At 35.2% G+C, this 20,248-nt stretch overlaps 3 protein-coding genes across 8 annotated transcripts; 1 reads left to right on the forward strand and 2 right to left on the reverse strand.

The window, feature by feature from the left end:
• The first annotated feature begins 942 nt into the window (after positions 1-942).
• LOC111806918 (mavicyanin-like) lies at positions 943-3,004 on the forward strand. Its single transcript, XM_023692443.1, has 2 exons — positions 943-1,213; positions 2,462-3,004. The coding sequence occupies exons 1-2, from the start codon at positions 1,024-1,026 to the stop codon at positions 2,824-2,826; spliced, it is 555 nt and encodes a 184-aa protein (XP_023548211.1). The 5' UTR covers positions 943-1,023; the 3' UTR covers positions 2,827-3,004.
• LOC111806917 (chloride channel protein CLC-d) lies at positions 2,980-10,635 on the reverse strand. Of its 2 annotated transcripts, XM_023692440.1 has the most exons (24): positions 10,564-10,635; positions 10,051-10,212; positions 9,795-9,867; positions 9,235-9,456; positions 9,088-9,134; positions 8,891-8,989; positions 7,960-8,034; positions 7,602-7,690; positions 7,176-7,316; positions 7,027-7,097; positions 6,853-6,932; positions 6,620-6,769; positions 6,416-6,475; positions 6,243-6,317; positions 5,892-6,043; positions 5,293-5,428; positions 5,094-5,222; positions 4,375-4,452; positions 4,244-4,299; positions 4,075-4,158; positions 3,824-3,980; positions 3,629-3,730; positions 3,504-3,550; positions 2,980-3,281 (listed from the first exon to the last, which is right to left on the reverse strand). In XM_023692440.1, exons 1-24 carry the CDS (start codon positions 10,600-10,602, stop codon positions 3,188-3,190), a joined length of 2,418 nt encoding a protein of 805 aa, XP_023548208.1. In that variant the 5' UTR covers positions 10,603-10,635; the 3' UTR covers positions 2,980-3,187. The 2 variants fall into 2 exon arrangements, with proteins under 2 accessions (XP_023548208.1, XP_023548210.1); XM_023692442.1 differs by lacking the exon at positions 10,564-10,635 and having other exon boundaries at positions 10,051-10,557.
• A 1,977-nt stretch (positions 10,636-12,612) lies between these two features.
• LOC111806458 (cyclin-T1-3-like) lies at positions 12,613-20,154 on the reverse strand. 5 transcript variants are annotated; one of them, XM_023691785.1, is made up of 7 exons: positions 19,956-20,154; positions 18,481-19,038; positions 18,261-18,342; positions 17,584-17,718; positions 17,031-17,206; positions 13,487-13,632; positions 12,613-12,908 (listed from the first exon to the last, which is right to left on the reverse strand). In XM_023691785.1, the coding sequence occupies exons 2-7, from the start codon at positions 19,035-19,037 to the stop codon at positions 12,877-12,879; spliced, it is 1,128 nt and encodes a 375-aa protein (XP_023547553.1). In that variant the 5' UTR covers position 19,038; positions 19,956-20,154; the 3' UTR covers positions 12,613-12,876. The 5 variants fall into 5 exon arrangements, 3 of the variants coding, with proteins under 3 accessions (XP_023547553.1, XP_023547552.1, XP_023547554.1); XM_023691784.1 differs by having other exon boundaries at positions 18,481-19,042; XR_002816814.1 differs by lacking the exons at positions 12,613-12,908; positions 13,487-13,632 and adding an exon at positions 14,556-16,584 and having other exon boundaries at positions 16,698-17,206; positions 18,481-19,042.
• Positions 20,155-20,248: the final 94 nt, after the last annotated feature.

A 20,248-nucleotide genomic window follows, 5' to 3' on the forward strand; every position in this document is an offset into this window, starting at 1 on the left:
CGAGTACCAAACGAACAAATACTATTTTTATTTATACCTCCCGGGATGGTGATACGAAATACTGATCAAACCGTGGTTATTTGGACAAAAGAAAAAAAAAAAAAAACAACATTAAATTTCTTAGCCGTCGAAAAGTTCTGTAGAGACGAGTTTGTAGTCGATGGTACCATACCCGACGCGCTAACAACTTACCAGCAAGGCTTAAACATTCCATTCTTTCCTTTGAAGTTCTTCAAACTCCAACCATTAATGACCAAAAGAAAAGTTTATAATAAATAAATAAATAAAAATAAAAATATATTTATTTATTTATTTCCTTTTTAATTTGTTGTGAAAGATCCAAGAGCTGAATTTAAATGCTTTCCTTCTTTTGATCCAAATAAATTATCATGACCTAATTAAACAATATGGTTTAAAATTTAATAAAGCTTCATTAATTTTGGTCCCCTCTCAATTTTATATATTTTATTAAAAATATTTTTAATCCTTCAAAATTTTAATAATAGCCTTCAATATTTTATTTAAAAATATATCTAAAATTTAAAAAATTTCATTAATATTTTTCAATTTTTTTTATAATATCATTACGTCCATACCATATTTTAAAAAATATCCATAAAATTATAAATAAAAAATAATAGTATTTTTTTTTTAAAGTTTAGAGTATTATTAAAATTTTTAAAATTGAATATATATATATATATATTGGAGAGTGCAAAATTGATAGATATTTTTATTAATTTAAAATTAGAATTAAAATAAAATGAAAAAAAAAGGAAATATTTAAATAGTCGTTGTTTCTTAGATTCTAAGATCCAATGACCAAAATGGGTCCACCTCAAAATAGAAAAATATTTTTAAAAAAATAAAAATAAAAATAAAAAAAAGTGTAAAAGAACCCACTAGAGTTCAAGGGAGATTATATAAATTGAGATGGTAAAGGCATACTCTTTTTTAAGTTTCCATCTTAAATTCAAAAACCCATTTCAGCCAACTGAAATTTGAGAGGGTAACCGCCGGAAAATGGGTTTTGCGGCGGAGAGAGCGGTTGCGGTGACGGCGGCGGTGTTCGTGGTCGTCATGACCATGGTGCTGGAGCCGGCGGTCGCGGCGGTTTATAAGGTTGGAGACGCCGCCGGCTGGACCACCATCGGCGGTGTCGACTACAAGCAGTGGGCTGCTACCAAGACTTTCCAGCCCGGTGATGTCATCGGTAAGTTTCATATGAACATTTATCAAATTTTTTTTTAAATTCCTTTCTTAATTATTATTATTATTTCGGAAATTGAATTTTTTGGATCATTAAAAAAAAAACCCATTTCATGATTTTCTCGTTTCATGCCTTTTTGTTGCCCAAATTTTTATTTTTTTAAAAATAAGGATTATTTTTTAAATTAGGAAAAAATGGGTTTAATTATAAAAATAATTCTTACTTTTTTTTTTCTTTTAAAAATATTCTCGTTTTAAAATTTTGTAAAAGTGCAAGGATAATATTGTAATTATGAAAAAATATTGATTTTTTTTTTTAAACAAATGGAATTATTTTTGAGTAATTTGTAATTTTTTTTTTTTTTTTAAAGGTTTTCCGACAAGAATGGTCGTAGGCTTTGAGATTGGAAGTAGGGTCTAAAAGAAACTTCCAAAAATAAACAAAAAATAATAAAAAAAAGAAATTAGGTGGGCTGGAAGCATGTGATAGTGGGCCACACATAATGGGCCCTACAAGGCCCATTATGTACAAGCTTTTCCACCCACTCACTCACGCCTTCATTATGATTTACACCACTTCACAAATTTAAAATGATATAATTCCCACAAACCTTCCTCTTTTTTTTTTTTTTAATTCCTTTTAAAATTCAAAATTAAGTCAAAAATATATTTTGTTTTATTTTATTTTTGCCTATGACTTTCTTAAATTTCATTTTTAGTCTTAAATTACTAATTTAGTGGCTTCTAAACTTCAAAGGTAAAAAAATATTATTTAAAAAATAATTAACGAATTATTAGACATAAAATTAATCTTTGTATATAATAAGATATTGAATTTTTAATTTTGTATAAAATAATGTCGAATTTTGATCGATCATTATCAAACAATTTTTAAAGTTTTGAAATGAGTAGAAATTTTTTAAGATTTAAAAGCTTATTTTACATGAATTTGAAAATTTTAACGTAAATTTGATTTTTAAATTTGGGTTCATTGTAGCGTCAAATTTGGGTTCATTGTAGCGGTCTGATCGATTAATTTACGGGTTTTGAGATCGAATAATTTACGGGAATTTGGGTTCATTATAGCGGTCCGATCGAATAATTTACGGGTTTTGAGATCGAATAATTTACGGGGATGAGTCTGTTTTTTCAGTATTTGAGTGGAACGCCAAGTTCGGGTTCATTATAGCGGTCCGATCGAATAATTGACGGGTTTTTAAGAAATGATTGAAATGATGAGTTTGTTTTTCAGTATTTGAGTACAACGCCAAGTTCCACAACGTAATGAGAGTGACGCATGGGATGTACAAATCATGCAATGTCTCAGACCCCATAGAGACACACTCTTCCGGCAACGACACCATCACCATTCAAACCAGAGGCCATCACTTTTTCCTCTGCGGTGTTCCCGGCCATTGCCAGGCCGGCCAGAAGGTCGACATTAACGTCCAACGCCTCGCTTCCACCACCGTTGCCCCAGAGCCCTCTGCCTTGGCCTCCCCTGCCGTCCCCCTTGCACATACACCCGCCACACAAGCACCAAAAGCCACTGCCCCGCGCCTTGGCGCTGGCTTTTGGCTATTGCTTTCGGCCTTGTCCGTTCTAGCGATTGCTTAAACGGGCACTGGCCAAGCCCTTCCCATTCAATAAGTTGCAGTCTTTTTTGTACAACAAATTTCAGCCATTTTGTAGTGATAGTTCGTCATCGAGGTCTCTTTTTACGTCGTCTATACATACGTTTTCGTAAGTTTGAAGCTTTCATAAACAAAATAAACTAAGCCAACTCTTATCATTACAATCTATGATATAATACAATGCTCTGTTCTGCTCTGTTCTTTAGATATCTACCTGGTTTGGGATTGGAATCCCAGCCAGCAAACAATAAAGAATATATTTCCTAATGGGAATATGAAGAAAAGCATCATAAACTAGTAGTAATCTGACCATATTAATCTTGGCAGCTGCTGCATGATGTTCATCAGCCGTCTGCGTTATTGACCAAAAGTCCGTTAAGAAGTGGGCTCTCGACATCCCCATTCGTTGTATGTATACTTCTATCTCGACGCCGAGCTCTGCCATGCCATCGTAACGATATACAAGATTAATAAGTTGAGTTTGAAGAGATTATACAGTTTCGGCACATTAGATGATGAACTCGTTTTGACAGCGTCTAAAGTGACTAAAAACGTAAGAATCAATCTAAATGGAAGCGTTAGCATCGCATTACAATCTCGGAAGTCCGAATAGATGCATCGTTTTATGAGATAAGTAAAGCATCATAGAGAGTCAGAGACCTTACACTAGTCGATTGTAGCTCCATAGCATCCGAATCTTCGCTATCCTGCATCGAGGTGTTTGTATCTTATTAATGTCGAGACGTGTTTTTGAAATATTAAATGTGGTAAGGTGACTATACTACCTCTATCAACAGATCCTTTCGAGTGATCAAACCGACCACATTTGCTGGACGGGGAACGACAAACGCGTGTCTTAGACCCAATTGCCGGAAAAGATTATATACCTATGACATTGCAAGATACGACGATTACGGAAACCACAATTCCCTCAAAAATGATGAATAACATAAAACCAAACAAAATAATCAAGCAAATACCTTTGTCAAAGACATATCCTCTGGGACAATATATGGAGATGGATTCAAAAAGGGGAGTAGATCAATGTACATTTCCAAGTCCTCTGAACTAAGATTGATATCATCAATAGAAATTCCTTTACTGGAAGCAGGTTTCACAAACTCACTGAAATTATGCCTGAAAATTCCAAAAGAACGAGTCAGAACTCGATGGAAAAGTGAGGATAACCCGTCCATTATAGTCTCGGGACTCGGATCGAGTATCCATTTACCTGGTTGGCATGGATCCTCTTGGATCAGAAGGCAAAGGACTGTGCTGAAAATCTACTTTGGACTGCAGTAGTCCTAACAAGTAACTGCATCAAAAATCATACAGTAAGGCTTTTTGGGATGCTTCAATCATTAAAAAGATTGTGTTGGTTATCAATTCAGCCTATATACCTTCTAAGCATTAGTCCAATGACACGTGTTTCTCCGTTTCGAGAGTAATCGATCACCTAAGGGGCAAAGAAGCACAGCCTTAAGAATCGGTTAATAGACGAGAAGAAAAAGAAGAATTTAGGTATGCTCACAGGAAAGCCATTATGTCTGTTGCTCCGTAAAATACTAACAATATCAGCAACCTTAACAACGCGGGGGAACGAGACGACCTACAAATAGAGAAAACAGTGTATTGGCAAGGAAGAATCTAATACTATACACATTATAAGAAAAAAAAATTATAGGTAAGCCACTCATTTCAATTATTTTCGTAACAGGCCAACACCGCCAACAGATATTGTCCGCTTTGGCCCATTACGTATCGCCGTCAGCCTCACGGTTTTAGAACGCGTCTGCTAGGGAGAGTTTCCGCACCTTTATAAGGAATGCTTCGTTCCCCTCTTCAACTGATGTGGGATCTCACAATCCACCCCCCTTGGGGGCCTAGCATCCTCGCTGGTATACCATTGGTGTCTGGCTCTAATACCATTTGTAACAGCTCAAACCTACCGCTAGTAGATATTGTCTACTTCCATTACGTATCGCCGTCAGCCTCACGGTTTTAAAACACGTCTGCTAAGGAGAGGTTTCCACACTCTTATAAGGAATGTTTTGTTCCCCTCTCCAACTCACGTGAGATCTCACAATTTTAAACCACACAAATCGTCCTCCATGCATATACTCGACGCAAAACTTTATTTTTCCTTTTCGTATAGCATATTTCTTTTGCATGGGCTCCAATGAAACATCATTGCCTGGATAATACTCTGTACTCAATACAAAAGGAGTTTAAGGAATACGCAAGGATTACCCTTTTTCCACAGGCCTCCTTTGCTGTTATTTTCCGCATCTGGTACTTCGGTCTCGATTCCAGTAACGGAATACCCTTCAACTGGGCTTGCTCTTCATAGAGGCCTTCATTAAAGGCATCACCAACAGCCTGAAGTGTTTATATAAATAAGAAACTTTCACATGCATCCATGAATATATATACATATACGTTGACTTACCTTGGACATCAGAAGGACAAGCATTATGAGAGGTAAAAACTTCAAATTGTTTGAAATTTCAACCATGATGACACACAAAGACACTGTCATTCGCATAGAGCCTCCTAGAAACGATGCAGCACCCAACAAAGCATATCTAGAAAACCAGTAAGATTTGGAAGAACGTTAAAGATTGTTATCACATGAAGATACAATAAAGTAAGATTGGATCTTTCATGATTTCATTTGCCAATGATTAACTTTTGATTTGTGTTACCCGAAACCATAAGTTTTATTTTCAAAGCTCGTCTACGATTTTTGTCAATCGAGTATTTTTCTGTAAGCCCCATGAGCCCTCGAAAAAGTTCGTCTACCCTTTTGTGCTCCTTTTCACTGGAATTCAGTTTGTTTCTAGAATGGATTTAGCTAGAGAAAGATTGTATATCCTGACCCTATTAACTTGGTCAAGAGTGCCTCACCAAAATCTTGTATTTCCCATGAATTTTATTAACAAGAAAATGACCCCCATAGTTTTATCTGATATTGCATGTTTGCCAGCATTCTCTCAATAACATCTAAATTATTAAACTAGAATATTCATAGAATAAGCAAAGACTCACGTTCCCTCTTCAATGTTCGGCTTTTTGTAGAAACTAACCACGAACTTTCCAACCAAACGTCCATACGTAGATCCAATCATTATACCAGGAACAAATTGACCAGCAGGTACAGCAGTACCAAACGTCACGACAGCTAAAGTATAAAACATAACCTGAAAAAGTAGAAGAATGGATGGAATATTGTAAAACAATCATATCATCAAGTTCCTAATAACATAGCACAACTTAGTGATTCTATATTAATTCTAAAATGAAGGGATTTTCAGTAAGATGATGAAAATAAGAAACAGTACAACAATAAGAACATGTGAACAAAGAAAGTTATGCTGTAAACCAAGTGAAAAACGTTACCAGAAAGGTCAATAAACTCCGCGCACTGAATTCATGCATCGTTTTTGCACTGAACAAATTCCTTATGGCATCATCCTGGAAAAATAAATTTAGCGACATCAAGAAGGTAAAAAAGAATATTATAGAGAAATGGAAAAGATCAGCATAAATTTGAACAAAGAAAAAAGAAAAACCTGGGTGTTAAAGAAGATGGTTGCAAGGTCATTGTATTCATTGTCCTTGCTACAATAAAACTGAAAAAAAAAGGGTAATAAACAGGCAGATTTATGTCAAGCAACTCCAAGTGTGCCTAGCTCCAGCTAAATGATATGGGATTGGTATTGAAAATTACAATAATCGCAAAATAACAACAAAAGACAAGCAGTACTGATTCTTACATTGACATAATTCCCGTACGTCCCTGGAGGCCTTGGGCATTCATTACCCAAATCAGGATCAGATTTGGGGCATGGAGTACATTGCCTTAGAAGTGGTAGTCCGAACGAAATAATTGATGTTAATACCGAGATGAGACAAGCTTCAATGATCTGAAATTTTTCAAGGGAGAAAAATTGAAGTAATTGGGGCTGAAGAAATAATAGACATAAATCATCATTAAACTTTTGCGTACCTTAACTCGGTTCCCCTTTTTGTGCAAATGGTTTCGTCGCCAATACGTCATGTAAAGAGTAAGCTGGTTGAATAGTGCTCCTAAACGAATAACCAAAAGGATGAACATAGAACCTAATCCTTGGAATTGGAAATTTAGCTAAGCCAACCAAAAAGGTACGACTAAATTACCAACCTAATAAGCCTCCAATAACCCCAATCACAGTCATAGGCAACAACTCCCCAAAAGAGTAGTCCTCTTGGCCACTAAAAGTATAACCATTAGCAGCTAAAAATTCAAAGGAGACATAGGCATAGAAGGCATGAATAGATTATAAACCTTACTCTGATATGTCCCATATTATGAAACCACCAGAACCAAAATGGCCACACTTCCCACTCTTACACCATCCCATCGCTGCACGCACCACAACAGCCACCACAGCAGACGTAAAAAACACACGCCACAAAAGTTGACTCTTCCACCTTCAATGTCAAATACAAAATTCACATAGATTGGGTTAGTTTTTTTTTTTTTTTTTTTTTTTTTTTTTTTTTTTTTTNTGTCCCTATAGTTCCAGAACTAACAACCTAACCCCTGTAGATTAATAAATTATTGCTTTTCACCCTGCAGGTGTTTTGACTCCAACCCGAACTAAAACGATATCAAAAGATTATTTTGCCCATAAATCAACAGAGAAAGAGGAAAGAAACATTCTATCACCACATAAGTCAGCCTTCAAGCATGTTGAGAGGAAGAAATGTGTTTACCAAGATGTTACTTCTTCCAGTGCAAATAATACACCACCAACTGGAGCTCTAAAAGCTGCAGCAACTCCTGCTGCACACCCACATGTCACCTTTCATTGTTAACGAAAAAAGGAAGAACAATTAGGTTATTTGCCTCTACAGCCTCTAATACTATAAGTCATAAACAAATGAGAAAAGGAAAAAAAAAAAAAAAAAAAACCATTAAAAGCTTAAGTTCTTCAAAGTCCAATATGTAAAATTAAGACAAATAACAATTAGGCAAAGTGTATTAAATCATGCAGAAAGTAATATTAAATCATGACTTGATTTAGAAAAGTGGAGAGCTAGAATGTAAATTGAAATGCTAAAAATAACTTACAAGATCACGACGATCCCGGTCACTCTTGAACACTTGTAACCACCTGGAATTTAGATGATATTTACCAGATCCACCCTGTTTTCAAAATTAAAGACAAGAAATCATTATTTGCACTAACCATGCAGTTATAATTCATCTCAAAGGATTTTTCTTTTTAACTCATAGGATACGTTGGTGGAAGGCTGTAATGAGGTCACAACCACTTGACATGACCTATTTAGGATATTCACACAGATTTTAGCAGGGTCCAATGTCAATCCCTCTACTACATACAAACATGTGAGTTTTGAATGAACACAAAAGGCAGGGATTCCAAAAAAGGAAAAAATGAAAAGAAGCCGAACTTCTTCATTTTTGTCCATTCAACTCCGGAACCTGTCTATTGCAAATAATAACTTTACCCTAAATTCCGCTAAAGTACACTAATGATTTCACAACTTTCAAGTAAGAAAACTGTAACAACCCAAGCCCACCGCAGATATTGTCCTATCTGGGTTTTCCCTTTCGGATTTCCTTCAAGGTTTGTAAAACGCGTCTGCCAAGGAGAGGTTTTCACACCCTTATAAAGGGTGTTTCATTCTCCTCCGCAACTGACATGGGATCTCACAAATACTGACGGTATGTAGGTGCACGCGGACATATTTCATTTCCATAGATCAACCAAGTCAGAGACTTGAACATCATGAATTAAAGTATTGAATAATGAGTCTCAATATCAAATGGATACCAAACAGCCACGACACCAAAGTTTAAGACAAGTATGGAATAACAATACAACTTCGGCCGTAATTGGGACATAAACATTAATAGACAAATGAAAATACGAACCAAGTTGAATCAAACATGGATTAATAAAATCTACTTTCTCATTGGATTGTGAAGATATTGATTGTCATAAGAATATTACGACAAGAAATTCATGCAGGCTTACTTGTCCTAGCAAAGAAGCAATACAGGCGCCCGTATGTACAAGCGGTCCTTCTTTGCCTAAAGCCAATCCACCTCCCACCGAACCAATGCTTCCAAATATCTGACATATACCAAGATTACGAAAAGAAAAAAAATGAGAAAACTTTAAGAACATATCTGCAGAAATTTCCAGCAATGAGGGGTAGGGTACAACGGTACCTTTCCGATTAAGGTTCTGAAGAAAAGGACACCATGAATGTCAATTCCTGTTCATTAGAACAAAAGAGATACTTTCAAATGCCCAAAAACAATGTGTTTTAATTTTACCAAGGATGGAAGCGAAGAGCCATCAATAATATGACATACCATTCAAATAACCCTTGATTTCAGGTATGCCAGATCCAGCTGCTGCAGGAGCAAAATGAGTGACTATATATACAGATGAAAACACTAGACCCAAGTTGATGGCTAAGTATACTATAAAACCAGCTACATATGACTTCTGAATTAGAGCAAATGTCAATGAAAATTTCCAGCCTGCAAAGTTCTCAACAGCCATATTTATGAAAACTGCAGCCAATCCTGTGCCTGGACGCAGCCAAGAGAAGTCGTTAACTAGACACAACAAGAAAAACAACCATATGCTTTACACCGTCGAATTAAATTATGCAAAAAGAAAACCATGAAATGTCCAATGCTTTCAGTTCGAATGCCTTCTAGTTCACTCCGTTTATCAACAACTACTAAACATCACGTTATAACCTCGATCAAGATGTCACAACTAAACTAAGGATCGTATTACCCACACAAATCACTTATTTTATCGATAATTTATGGATAGATAACATATTATGCGTTATAAACAAAATGTATGCACTTTGTAAACATGGAGTTTTTGTTCAGGTAAAGGGAAGCTGTCATCATACCAATGCCAATGAACAAAGCATACAGCCACTTAACCACCACACTATAGCCAACAAATAATCTTCCTCTTTGCGCCTACAGAACACCAAAAGCACATCGTGAGAAGCACAAAAACAGCATCCGCTGAAGCCCCATTTCATAGTAAAGAATTATTTTCCAACAGATCACAAGAACAATTGAAGTAATCCAAGATAAATGCAGGCCCAACCATAAAATTAAAACTCAAAGATCACCAGAAACAGAACAGAATGAAAGTACCTGTTCATCCCAGTAAGCATAATTCTCGATGACCTCGTAATCAAGGCTTTCGACGCCGCCCCCATCGTTCTTCTTCAAGAAGCTAACGAGGTCGTCCTCATTTTCATCGGTGTCCGGAAGACGAGACCACATGCTTTTTGCTCTATCCATCCCATTCTGCAGCTGATTCGAAAGCATGGTCTATCGACTAAGATCCAATCCAAAAACAGCTCAAATGAACCCTAATTTTGAGTACGATCAAACTCAAAAACTCGAAATTTACTATGGATTGAAAATCGGGACAGCCGCAAAATAATGGGACGGGTTTAAAAACGAAAAGTAAGAAATCCAGAGGAAAGAACCCCCTGAAAATCGCGAATCAGGATCCTTATAAAGGAGATTGAAGCTGAAGAACTTGGGGATTCAAGTATGTCTGTGGATGGCTGAATCCTTGCGTTCAATCGAACTCAAAATGAAGTAAAAATTAGATTTGAGAACTAAGATTTGGCATAAACTACAAATCAAACAACTCACCACCGATAAAGAATTCTGTTCTCCACTGCTTTGAATCATTGGTTAATTTTTCTTTTTATTTTTATTTTAAATATTAAAGTGTTCAATCCATTTTCCATTTTTAATTTTGTTTTAACTAATTTTTAATATGATGAGATAATATAAATACGCAGTTGAAAGTTCGTAAATTTATTAAATGTCATTTCGGAATTTTATTAAATAATGTTTTAAAAATTTAAGAATTTTTAGATAATACAAATATTTTATTATTTTCATAAAATAAATTTCATATTAAAAATTCAACAATTAAAAAAATATCGATTTAGAGATGCTTACACGTGTGGGAGTTGATGCACAGACGATTTTCAAATGGATGGTCTAAATTGATTAACTTATTAAAGTTTAGCGGTTTATTTGATACAATTATAAGCTTCGTAGCTAGGTTTTATGTTGGTACGTAATTTTAAAACGTGTCTACCAGGTTTACTAAACTCTTCGGTGTCCATTTCAAATTTGTGTTAAAATATCAACCCTTTAATTTTGGAAAAAATAATAAGTGATTTTAAACTAGTTCAAGTTCTTACAACTTTAAGTCCGTTCTATTTTTGGTTTCTATATCATAAAAATAGACCTCCGTTTTGGCCCACTATCTTTATTTTGCTTTTAACAAATTATGCTACCCACGTATTAAAACTACATAGCTTGGTGGAGACGAGATTTAAGTAAGTGAAGATAGGTGGCAATATAATAGCCAAATGGTTAATCTTAAATGTATTTATTGAGTGAGTGGACTAAATTAAATATTTTGAAAATTCAAGAATAAAAACGCTATTTGTTTACCGTTCAAGTCAACCCATAATAAAATCAATAAAAATTATTCAAACCGACGTATAACAGGTTGAAAGTTTAAATTTCTGTCGATAGTCTTTTTTTTTTTTTCTTTCAAGATAATAATCGATATCTAATTAATGGTCAAAGATAGAGAAGTTCTTATCAATTTCATTAAAGCTCCACTTACGACTTTACTTTGGAAAAAGTGAAATGTCCATGACATTAGCTCGTTATTCAAAGGGATCAAGTTGTTTATGAATGCAACTCGTTGTCTTAGAATAAAGAATTCAAAGAGGGCGTTATCACGCAGTGTTGGATATGCTACCTTGAATTTGGGTTTGTAATTGCCAAGCTTTGTGTCTGCTATCTTTTCTTACTCTGCTTCAATGGCTTCAAAAACTGGTGGCTTACTGTGAAACTATATGCATGCCACTCCTTATCAAATATTCCAAGGATGATATGAAATGAATTTTCACGCACTTGAAAAGAATTTCTCTACTGGGTTACAATCTTGAACAAAGGAAAACGCTACACAACAAGATGATGATAGTCGGTAGGTTGACTATGCCTAGGGAATATAGGTACAACCTACTAATAGAGGTGTTGCAAAATCATGGCCTTGGTTGATTGTAACTTGCCTGGAACACTGTGACAACTTTGTATGAGCTTTTAGTACATGTGATCGCTTAAAGCACAATGCGATCACTTTTATGTGAAGTAAAGATCTGTGACATCCCACGTCGATTGGAGGGGAGAACACATCTTATAAGAGTGTGAAAGGAGGAGAGAACACATCTTATAAAGGAGTGAAAGTAGAAGCCCATAAGAGTTTAAAATCGTGAGAAGAAGCCCAAAATAAAAAAAAAAAACTTGGGCTGTTACAAATGATATCTATGACAGGGAAGACGCTGACCCTAAGGGGGATTGTGAAGTCCTACATCAATTGGAGAGAAAATGTGTGAAAACCTCTCCCTAACAAATACATTTTAAAACCTTGAGAAGAAACCCAAAAGGAAAAGTCCAAAGAGACAATATCACAAGTCCGTTACAAATTCAACGAACCTTTTAACTTTTTTTTTTTCCTTGTCAAAGATAATTGAGCTATGCTTGATATTTACCCCTATCTAGACACCGTGCTTTATTCTAACATTATGGAATAGATGTATGACGGAGCGACTTAAATGAAAAAAAGAAAGGAATCAAAAGCCAATGACATTTAAAGGAGAGAGAGAGCAGAGCAGAGCAGAAGCGAGCATTTTCGTATTACCATCCGTTCGCCAATTGAATACAGGTCTTCCTAAATTACTTCTAAACCACAGTTTTGCACATGGAAATGAATTGAGAACAATTCATGTTAAAACTACCAACAGTCACTACATAACCTAAGGCAACTGTCAGGATTTAACCATTTAAGACTGACGTAAAATCTCATAAATATGTTATGTTTACCATCATTGCACATCATTTCACCGGACTAAGCTTCATCATTATCGAGCTTTCACTTTAGAAAAGCTCCATCAACTGCTGGGCCACATCTGCATTTTAGCATGAGTGAAAAACAAACCACGTCAGAACTTGGGAGCTTCGTTTCAAAGACAAACATTGAGATTCTAAAACAAGCCCCTGAATAACTAAAACAAGAATATTATACCCACAAAATTCTATCCTTTCAAAGCCCATGCCCAGAGGTTGGGCTCAAGAGATTGTTTTCAAAACTAATATTCTGTTTTCTACAACAAATATGGGTAGTAACTTATCTTTCTAAGAGAATTTCTCCTACTTTTCAATAGCTTATTTCCATGGATCATATGTTTATTCTCATAATTAAATTTGCTCTACTAAAATCCCACTTGTAAGCTATCCTTTCCAACTACAATATAATCTTGAACTCGTGATCATAACTATAGAAAACATCTTTCAATAATAAAAACATATTGAAGAAAAAAGATGATATCTCAAACAAGGCTTACTTTTTGCTCTATAAACGTGGCTAAGACTTGAACACAGGTTTTTAGGAGTGAAAATAAAATGAAGAAATGGTTAGTGTTATCTTAATTTTTAAAGCAATCACATAATAGGACGTGAGAAAATATTCAGAAGTTCTTCAAGGTACCTTGGAGAATAGCAGGCGTTGCTTGGAACTCTTGCAAGATATTTTGATAAGGAGCAAAATCCACATGCAGTAGCTTGGCAGACAGATATGCAGCTCCAGCAGCTATCTGATGGGGCTTAAACTGAAGCCAGAGTGAGCTCCTTAGCCTAAAAAAACCACATATCAGCCTTGCATACAACTGCCACAACCACCATCACTTGTTGAAGAACGCATCAAACAGTTAAACAAACCATCTGAGTCCATTACTAAATAGGATGGGAATGTCTAACAGTACTTCAAAACAAAAAACTACATCAGCTCCAAATACACAATTGTATATAACAATAAAAACTAAGAGTAGGAGCAAAGTAACTTTCAAGCATTCACTTCAAATGAATAAAAGTAAATCGTTTTTTCTTACCAACTAAAAAGCAGCAACTCAGGTAGAATATTTCCAAGAATCTCTGGAAGAGTGCCGATAATATCATTATCATATGATATATGTTAAACCCCATACACAGAATACATCAGACTCCCAGGTAAATTTGGCAGCAGAGGCTTTTGATTCCAGAGACTAATGCAACCCAAACTAAAAGACAGGAGGTTGTGGCATATTGCAAACAATCAAACTTCTCAAAGCAACCCACCATCTTCAGCTTAAATGACGTAAATGTTGATCTGTACTGGATAGTCATCAAGCACTCTCATCTCATCGTGCTTGAAAGCATGCAAGCTAACCCCACTTACAGATACAACCCAAAATTCCCACCGTTGTACAAAATACACATGAGAAGAAAATATAAATGTTCCACACACACATATATATTACATGTGCGTATATAAAGATGTACTGGACTGTTCATTACATTTTTCTGTTATCAGCATGAGTTGTTTTGTCAGTACTCTGTAGTGAAGAGCTCGGATTTATGGAAAGTTGCTCTGATTTAAGGCAATTTGCTCCGAGTCTTTAGGCCAGGACATGGTTTCAACTGACAAAACTGCCTTTCCATGGAAAGTTGCATCTATTGTAATGTTTGTAACTTAAAGATAATTTTGCTCGGTTTTGGGGGTAGGACATCGTTTTTCTCTATTTTGGTGGGTGGGCAGGAGAAGGTGGAGTTTCTATGGACAATGCTACCTTTACACAAGCAAGAAGATCACATTTATTTCATGATCGTGATTCTAATGATGATATAAATTGAAACAAACATCACCTGAGTGGAATTAAAATTCACGATTTCTAAGTACAACAAATTGAATGCAAAACCTTGATGTCACTGAATATTTCAAAAGTTTACACCTTCAGGATTTCCTAAAATCATAACATATAAAATGACAGGTCAATATATAAATCAGAACAAAGAAAATTACAGATTCATTCAAATAATGAAGCATCCACTATGCATTGCAAGATGAAATAGGCCAGACATACATCTTTACAACTACAGAACAGTGCTGGATTTTTACAACATACTTTAAAAAGTTCCACAGCCATGAATAACAGAATAGGCTAATGAAAATAAAAGCCAAATAGAGAGAGAGGAGTTCAGTCCTCCATAGGAAACAAAATGAGGGAAATTGAAACAGTCACAAAAGTTTCAAAATTTTAATAGCTTACAAAATCCAGGGAGGCCAAAATATCAAGCAAACGGTATTTATTTGATAACGAGCAAAAAAAAAAAAAAAAAAAAAAAAAAAAAAAAAAAAAAAAAAAAAAAAAAAAAAAAAAAAAAAAAANAAGTTGAAAGTCCAACATGATGATTGTTAACAGAGTTTAAAAAACCATGGTTTCTTAAACATTCCAAAATTGCTAAGAGAGGTAGATATTTACATGATTTTAAAAGATGAATGACCGAAAGCAGAAGGAGCAAAGATTACACCAAAAAAGAAGATGTGAAAGTGCAAGGACAAAAATGAATGGAACTCCTACGAGAAGAGGGAGAAAAAAAAGAAAAAAAAAACCATAAAAAATTTACAGATCAGCAAATAAATTTCAAAAGCAAACCATCCCAAAATAATTGTATTAAATCATTTGTGTGAAACAACAAAACTTAAGGTTTCACTGCGATGGAAACAAAACACAAACGACAGAAAAAAAAAAAAACATCATCTTCAAAAAAATAAAGTTCAAAAGGTTTCAGTTATATATCTATCAATCAAGGATGGGATAAAAGGGAAAATGAGGCATACAAAGTAATGGAAAAGAACATGCTGGCCGCCTATATAAGAATGCATGCATTTTATATTCTCTCCGTGGGAGGGGGAGAACCAAAATCATTTTATTTTAATTTTTTGTTGATCTTCCACAATTTACATTCCATGCCTATCAAGATAACCCATATCCCTGTTCTGAATCAGCCCATCCTGAACCAGTTATAGTAACGCCACATTTTAAGTTCCACCCTCCCTGACTCAAAATGATTAACAGAAAATACCAAATGATAATTCACCAAGCATAGACAGCAATCAGAAAATAAACTTACAAACATAAGTAGGCCCAAATTTAAGTTTTCAATTGAAGGGCTGCTTACTTGTATGCATGCTAATGGAACATCAAGAACCTGGTGACTAAACATGATATTCGAGTCATATGGACCACTTGAATCTTGAAAAGAAAGCCCAATTTTTTCTTTTTTTATAATAGATCTAAATCCATATTGTGACTTCTTCTGTGCTAGATGTTCATCCAAAGAGGTTGATCAGAAAAAATTCTCTACCAGACTCACTTGACCATCCGTCATTGGGAAATAAGAACAAAGTCAAAATCATTGGCAGCGGTTCTCTAGGTTATAAAGGTAATGGATAGCAGATTCAATTCCACACGAAGGCCTTTCTGAGTCAAAAAGTCCATAAGGAAATGACTTCATTTCTTTAAAGGTATAGGAAAATTAATGGCCTAGAGAGCACGCTCCGGGGAGAGGAGGAAAACTATATATTCTTGTTAAGAAAGGATAGAAAGTGATCCAGTAGGCTCATTGGCAATCATTAGCACCAAGTACCAAGTTGATGGGGCTTATTCATGGTTAAATTTACTTCACTTGTAAAACAAAAGTTTCGAAGAACAGCATATCAATCCGCCAGATAAGTATATCAAATAGGCGAGCATGCTAGCATAGATCCTGCAAATTATATGCACGCCAGAAGAATCAATAATCCACAGTAGGATAAATGTGCAAGTGTAGCTTGTTCTAACAAAAAAATAATTGACACAAGTGACACACCATTTTGATACCTAGAGGGAAAGAAGATCACCAGTGCATCCTCTTTTGTGCCACAATGAACGCCAAAATTCAAGAAATTTGTCATTCCATTGAGGTTCTTGCACCCACATATCCCAAATCTAATTCTTAATGTTACATCATTGACCTACTTTTCACAATTGCAAGGACATGCTTGCTAAATAGACTAGACAATCCAGAAAGATTACTGTAAGCAGTTGCAAGGACAAAATAATTGCAGAGAAGCAATAAATTGCAAGATCTCTATCTTGCAGGTACAGAGATATTGCCTGTTAATTTTCTTAAAATTAAATGGACAGGTGGAATAAATAAAGTGATGAACTTACCCTTCACTGATCAAGTTCAGTGCAAGATTCACCAACATTGACTGTGAAAGACCTATCTTATTAAGAACAGACATAAGAGGAGCATAGGGATGTTGAACGTTGAGTTCAAAGTTTAGAGTAGTCAGTATCAATTGCTCAGCTTCCGTTACTCTTTCACGATATTGCTCAAACCAATCCTGTTCAAGATGCATACTAAGATGTCATTACAATAGTATTTATAATTTGCAAAGAAAAAAGAATCATGAACAAAATTGATTAGTATCTAAGCAACAGTATAGTGATTTTGATAAGAACTATAGTTTAGTGATTATCACACTCTTAACGATTTATCAGGACTATTTATTATAGTCCTATCACTTGTCATATTGAAACCAATGGATGAACAAAAACATATGGACATTGGTGAAAAAGAGGAAATGAAGGTTTTTTATCCTCAGAAATCATGTGATTGTATTCTAGAATATCTTTGTAAAAAAGAACTTCACGAAGAACAAGCTACATGCAGGGTAAGCAAGAGAATATAATAGACAATGAAAATTCGGAGGATACTCACAACAGGAAGCTTGAAAGATAAGAGATTAAAATCCTGTTTGTGCAGAATTTCAGATGAAGCTCGCAAGACATTGTTCAAAGGTCGTGGTGTCTCCTCGGATTTTGCAGCAAGGAAGAGTGCAGAAGTGGCAATCAACTGAAACAGTGGTGAGTAAACAAAATTAACCAATTAATGCAAAATAATCACCTCATGCAACAAGGGTGCAAAATAAGTTGATACAATCAATATGAACACTAGATTGGTATACTATATGATTTCTGCTCAAATTAGATGACAAAAGAAAAAGATCATCAAATATGCACTTCTGTTCCACATAGGGATATTGAAAAAAACAGAATAGGGGGAATGAGAAGAGGATAAAATAGTGGAAAAATTCTCAAATCTATATCTTTGACAACAGCAACAAATGTAGGCAGCATAAAGAACTACTCTCTCCAAAGGAATTTCATTAACAGAGATATCAATCCATAGATTTACAAGTTTAATCTTGCATCAAACATAGAATCTAAAAGTTAATTATAGTTCAAGAGTAATGAATGTAAACATTACTCTTCTAGACACTACCAAGCCTTTACACAAAACAAACATAGAATCTAAAATTTAATTATATTCCAAGAGTAATGAATGTAAACATTACTCTTCTAGACACTTGCAAGCCTTTACACAAAAGAACTTACAAATCTATCATGACAAGCATGTGATCTTCGAACAAAAAACCGATGGCATAGAACCATTGCAGTGCCAATGGTAGTCTGGGGTCTGCAAATAACAATGACTAGTGTTAACAATCCACAAGGCTCATAAATGAGAGGAAACCTCAAATATAATTTTACTGGTAAAATAATAAATAAATGCATTCCCTGAACCAAGTAATTATCATAGATTTAGATTACTTACAACTCAAGGTGCAAACCAAGACTCTGAAGGAAGGCACAATATGTGTACCGCAGATGTGTTTCACGTAGTGTGTCAATACCATCTTTTCTTGAAGGTGAGCATCTCTCAATCTCATCCCTGGACATGAAAGAAGGCTCATCATCATCCATTATTGAGCGATCTCTTTTACAGCTGGCAGATGTAGAGACATCATAGTTGGATCTTGGAGGAGGGTGGACCAAATTGCTATAGATTGAAGGTCCATGATCATATGTCCGTGCCTGCCAATGGTACCTCCCACTATCCTCCCAACGTGAAGCAGAAAACTTCCTCCTTTTAAAGGACTGATAGTTATGAGGCCTGATGGAGTTGGAAATAGCAGGCCTCGCATAAATAGACCTATCAACCGGCTCTTTATACTGTCCTGAGAATTCAAAATGGTGGCTATAGCCATAATCATAATAATTGCTCCTACTTGTCTTCTGACAGTGGTCTCCGACATCATATCGATTCATGGTGACCCAGTAATCATCATTAGCCATTCCTCCATGAGAGCTGAAATTCCGAACACGAGACATTCTTCCTGAGCAAAATAACAAGACACGCACAAAAAAAAAAGGTAAGTAAGAATATCACATTGCACAGAAAACACCCTACCCAAAATCGTTCAAATTTGACTACTATTTGGAGTTGCACGTATCAATTATTTCATTGTGACTTAGGACAGAACAATAGACTACTATAGATGAAATAGAGAGGAGAACTCAAGACTTCAAGCTATTTTTATCAATAAAAGTTACATAACAACTGAGCATCACCATTCAAAAATTCTGTTCTTTCTTTCATTAACAGCCCCTTTAGTTAATAAGTTCATTACACTACAGTTTACCCATTTTTTCTCAAGTTTACAAAAGAACAGAATCCAATAAAAAAGTTCAATTTGATAGCGACAATGACAAATATTTGTTCTAAAAAAAATTCCCTAGACGTGTGAGCCATAAATTTTCTTAGGGTGGAGCACAATTTTACAATCGATTTTCTCTTTAACATATAATCTCTCAATTTTCAAAATTCAGGGGGCAAAGTAGAAAAGCCTAAGACGAACTTAGATGGGGCAACCCCCTCCTCCTTCTTCGCTCCACCTTGCCTGCTGAGAGCCCCCTATCAAATACATATTTTGGGTACATGAAGGTCACAAGTTACGTCAATTGACGACGAAACTTTGCTCTCAATGCTCACACAAAATTGAGTGATAGGAACATACATATGCATGTATCTGACAATTTAAAGGATACAAACGTCACATATTGGAACAAGATCTTGTCTAAATCATAAAATCCAGGAAGAAAGCAGATCATATATCACATAATACCGCGAAAACTATCATCAACAAGCTCCCGTAAACGCACAATCAAATCCAGGCCAAATATCAAGAAATCAAGGGGAAAAATCATCAACAACAATAACAAAACCAAAATTAACATCAATTTTTTTACCGAAACAGATGAGAGGAATCCTGGAAACTTATCCGTGATCCTGTTGCAGTAGCGATTAGGAGAAGGAAGAAGGAGAGATGAGAAAATTGAAGCAAAGGAAAGAGGAATATGAAGCAACGAAGAAAATGAGTTCAGAATTGTGAGGGAATCGGAAGCTGTTTCAATTTAATCCAAATATTCTTGGTGGGTAATGAGAGCGTCTTTTTATTTATTTATTATTTTTTTCTTTTTTTCTTTTCTTTATATAATAATAATTATTTTTCCTGTGATGCCGTGACGGTGGGGTCCACATT

Source organism: Cucurbita pepo, chromosome LG12 (genome assembly GCF_002806865.2).
Source record: "Cucurbita pepo subsp. pepo cultivar mu-cu-16 chromosome LG12, ASM280686v2, whole genome shotgun sequence".
Lineage (NCBI taxonomy): Eukaryota > Viridiplantae > Streptophyta > Magnoliopsida > Cucurbitales > Cucurbitaceae > Cucurbita > Cucurbita pepo.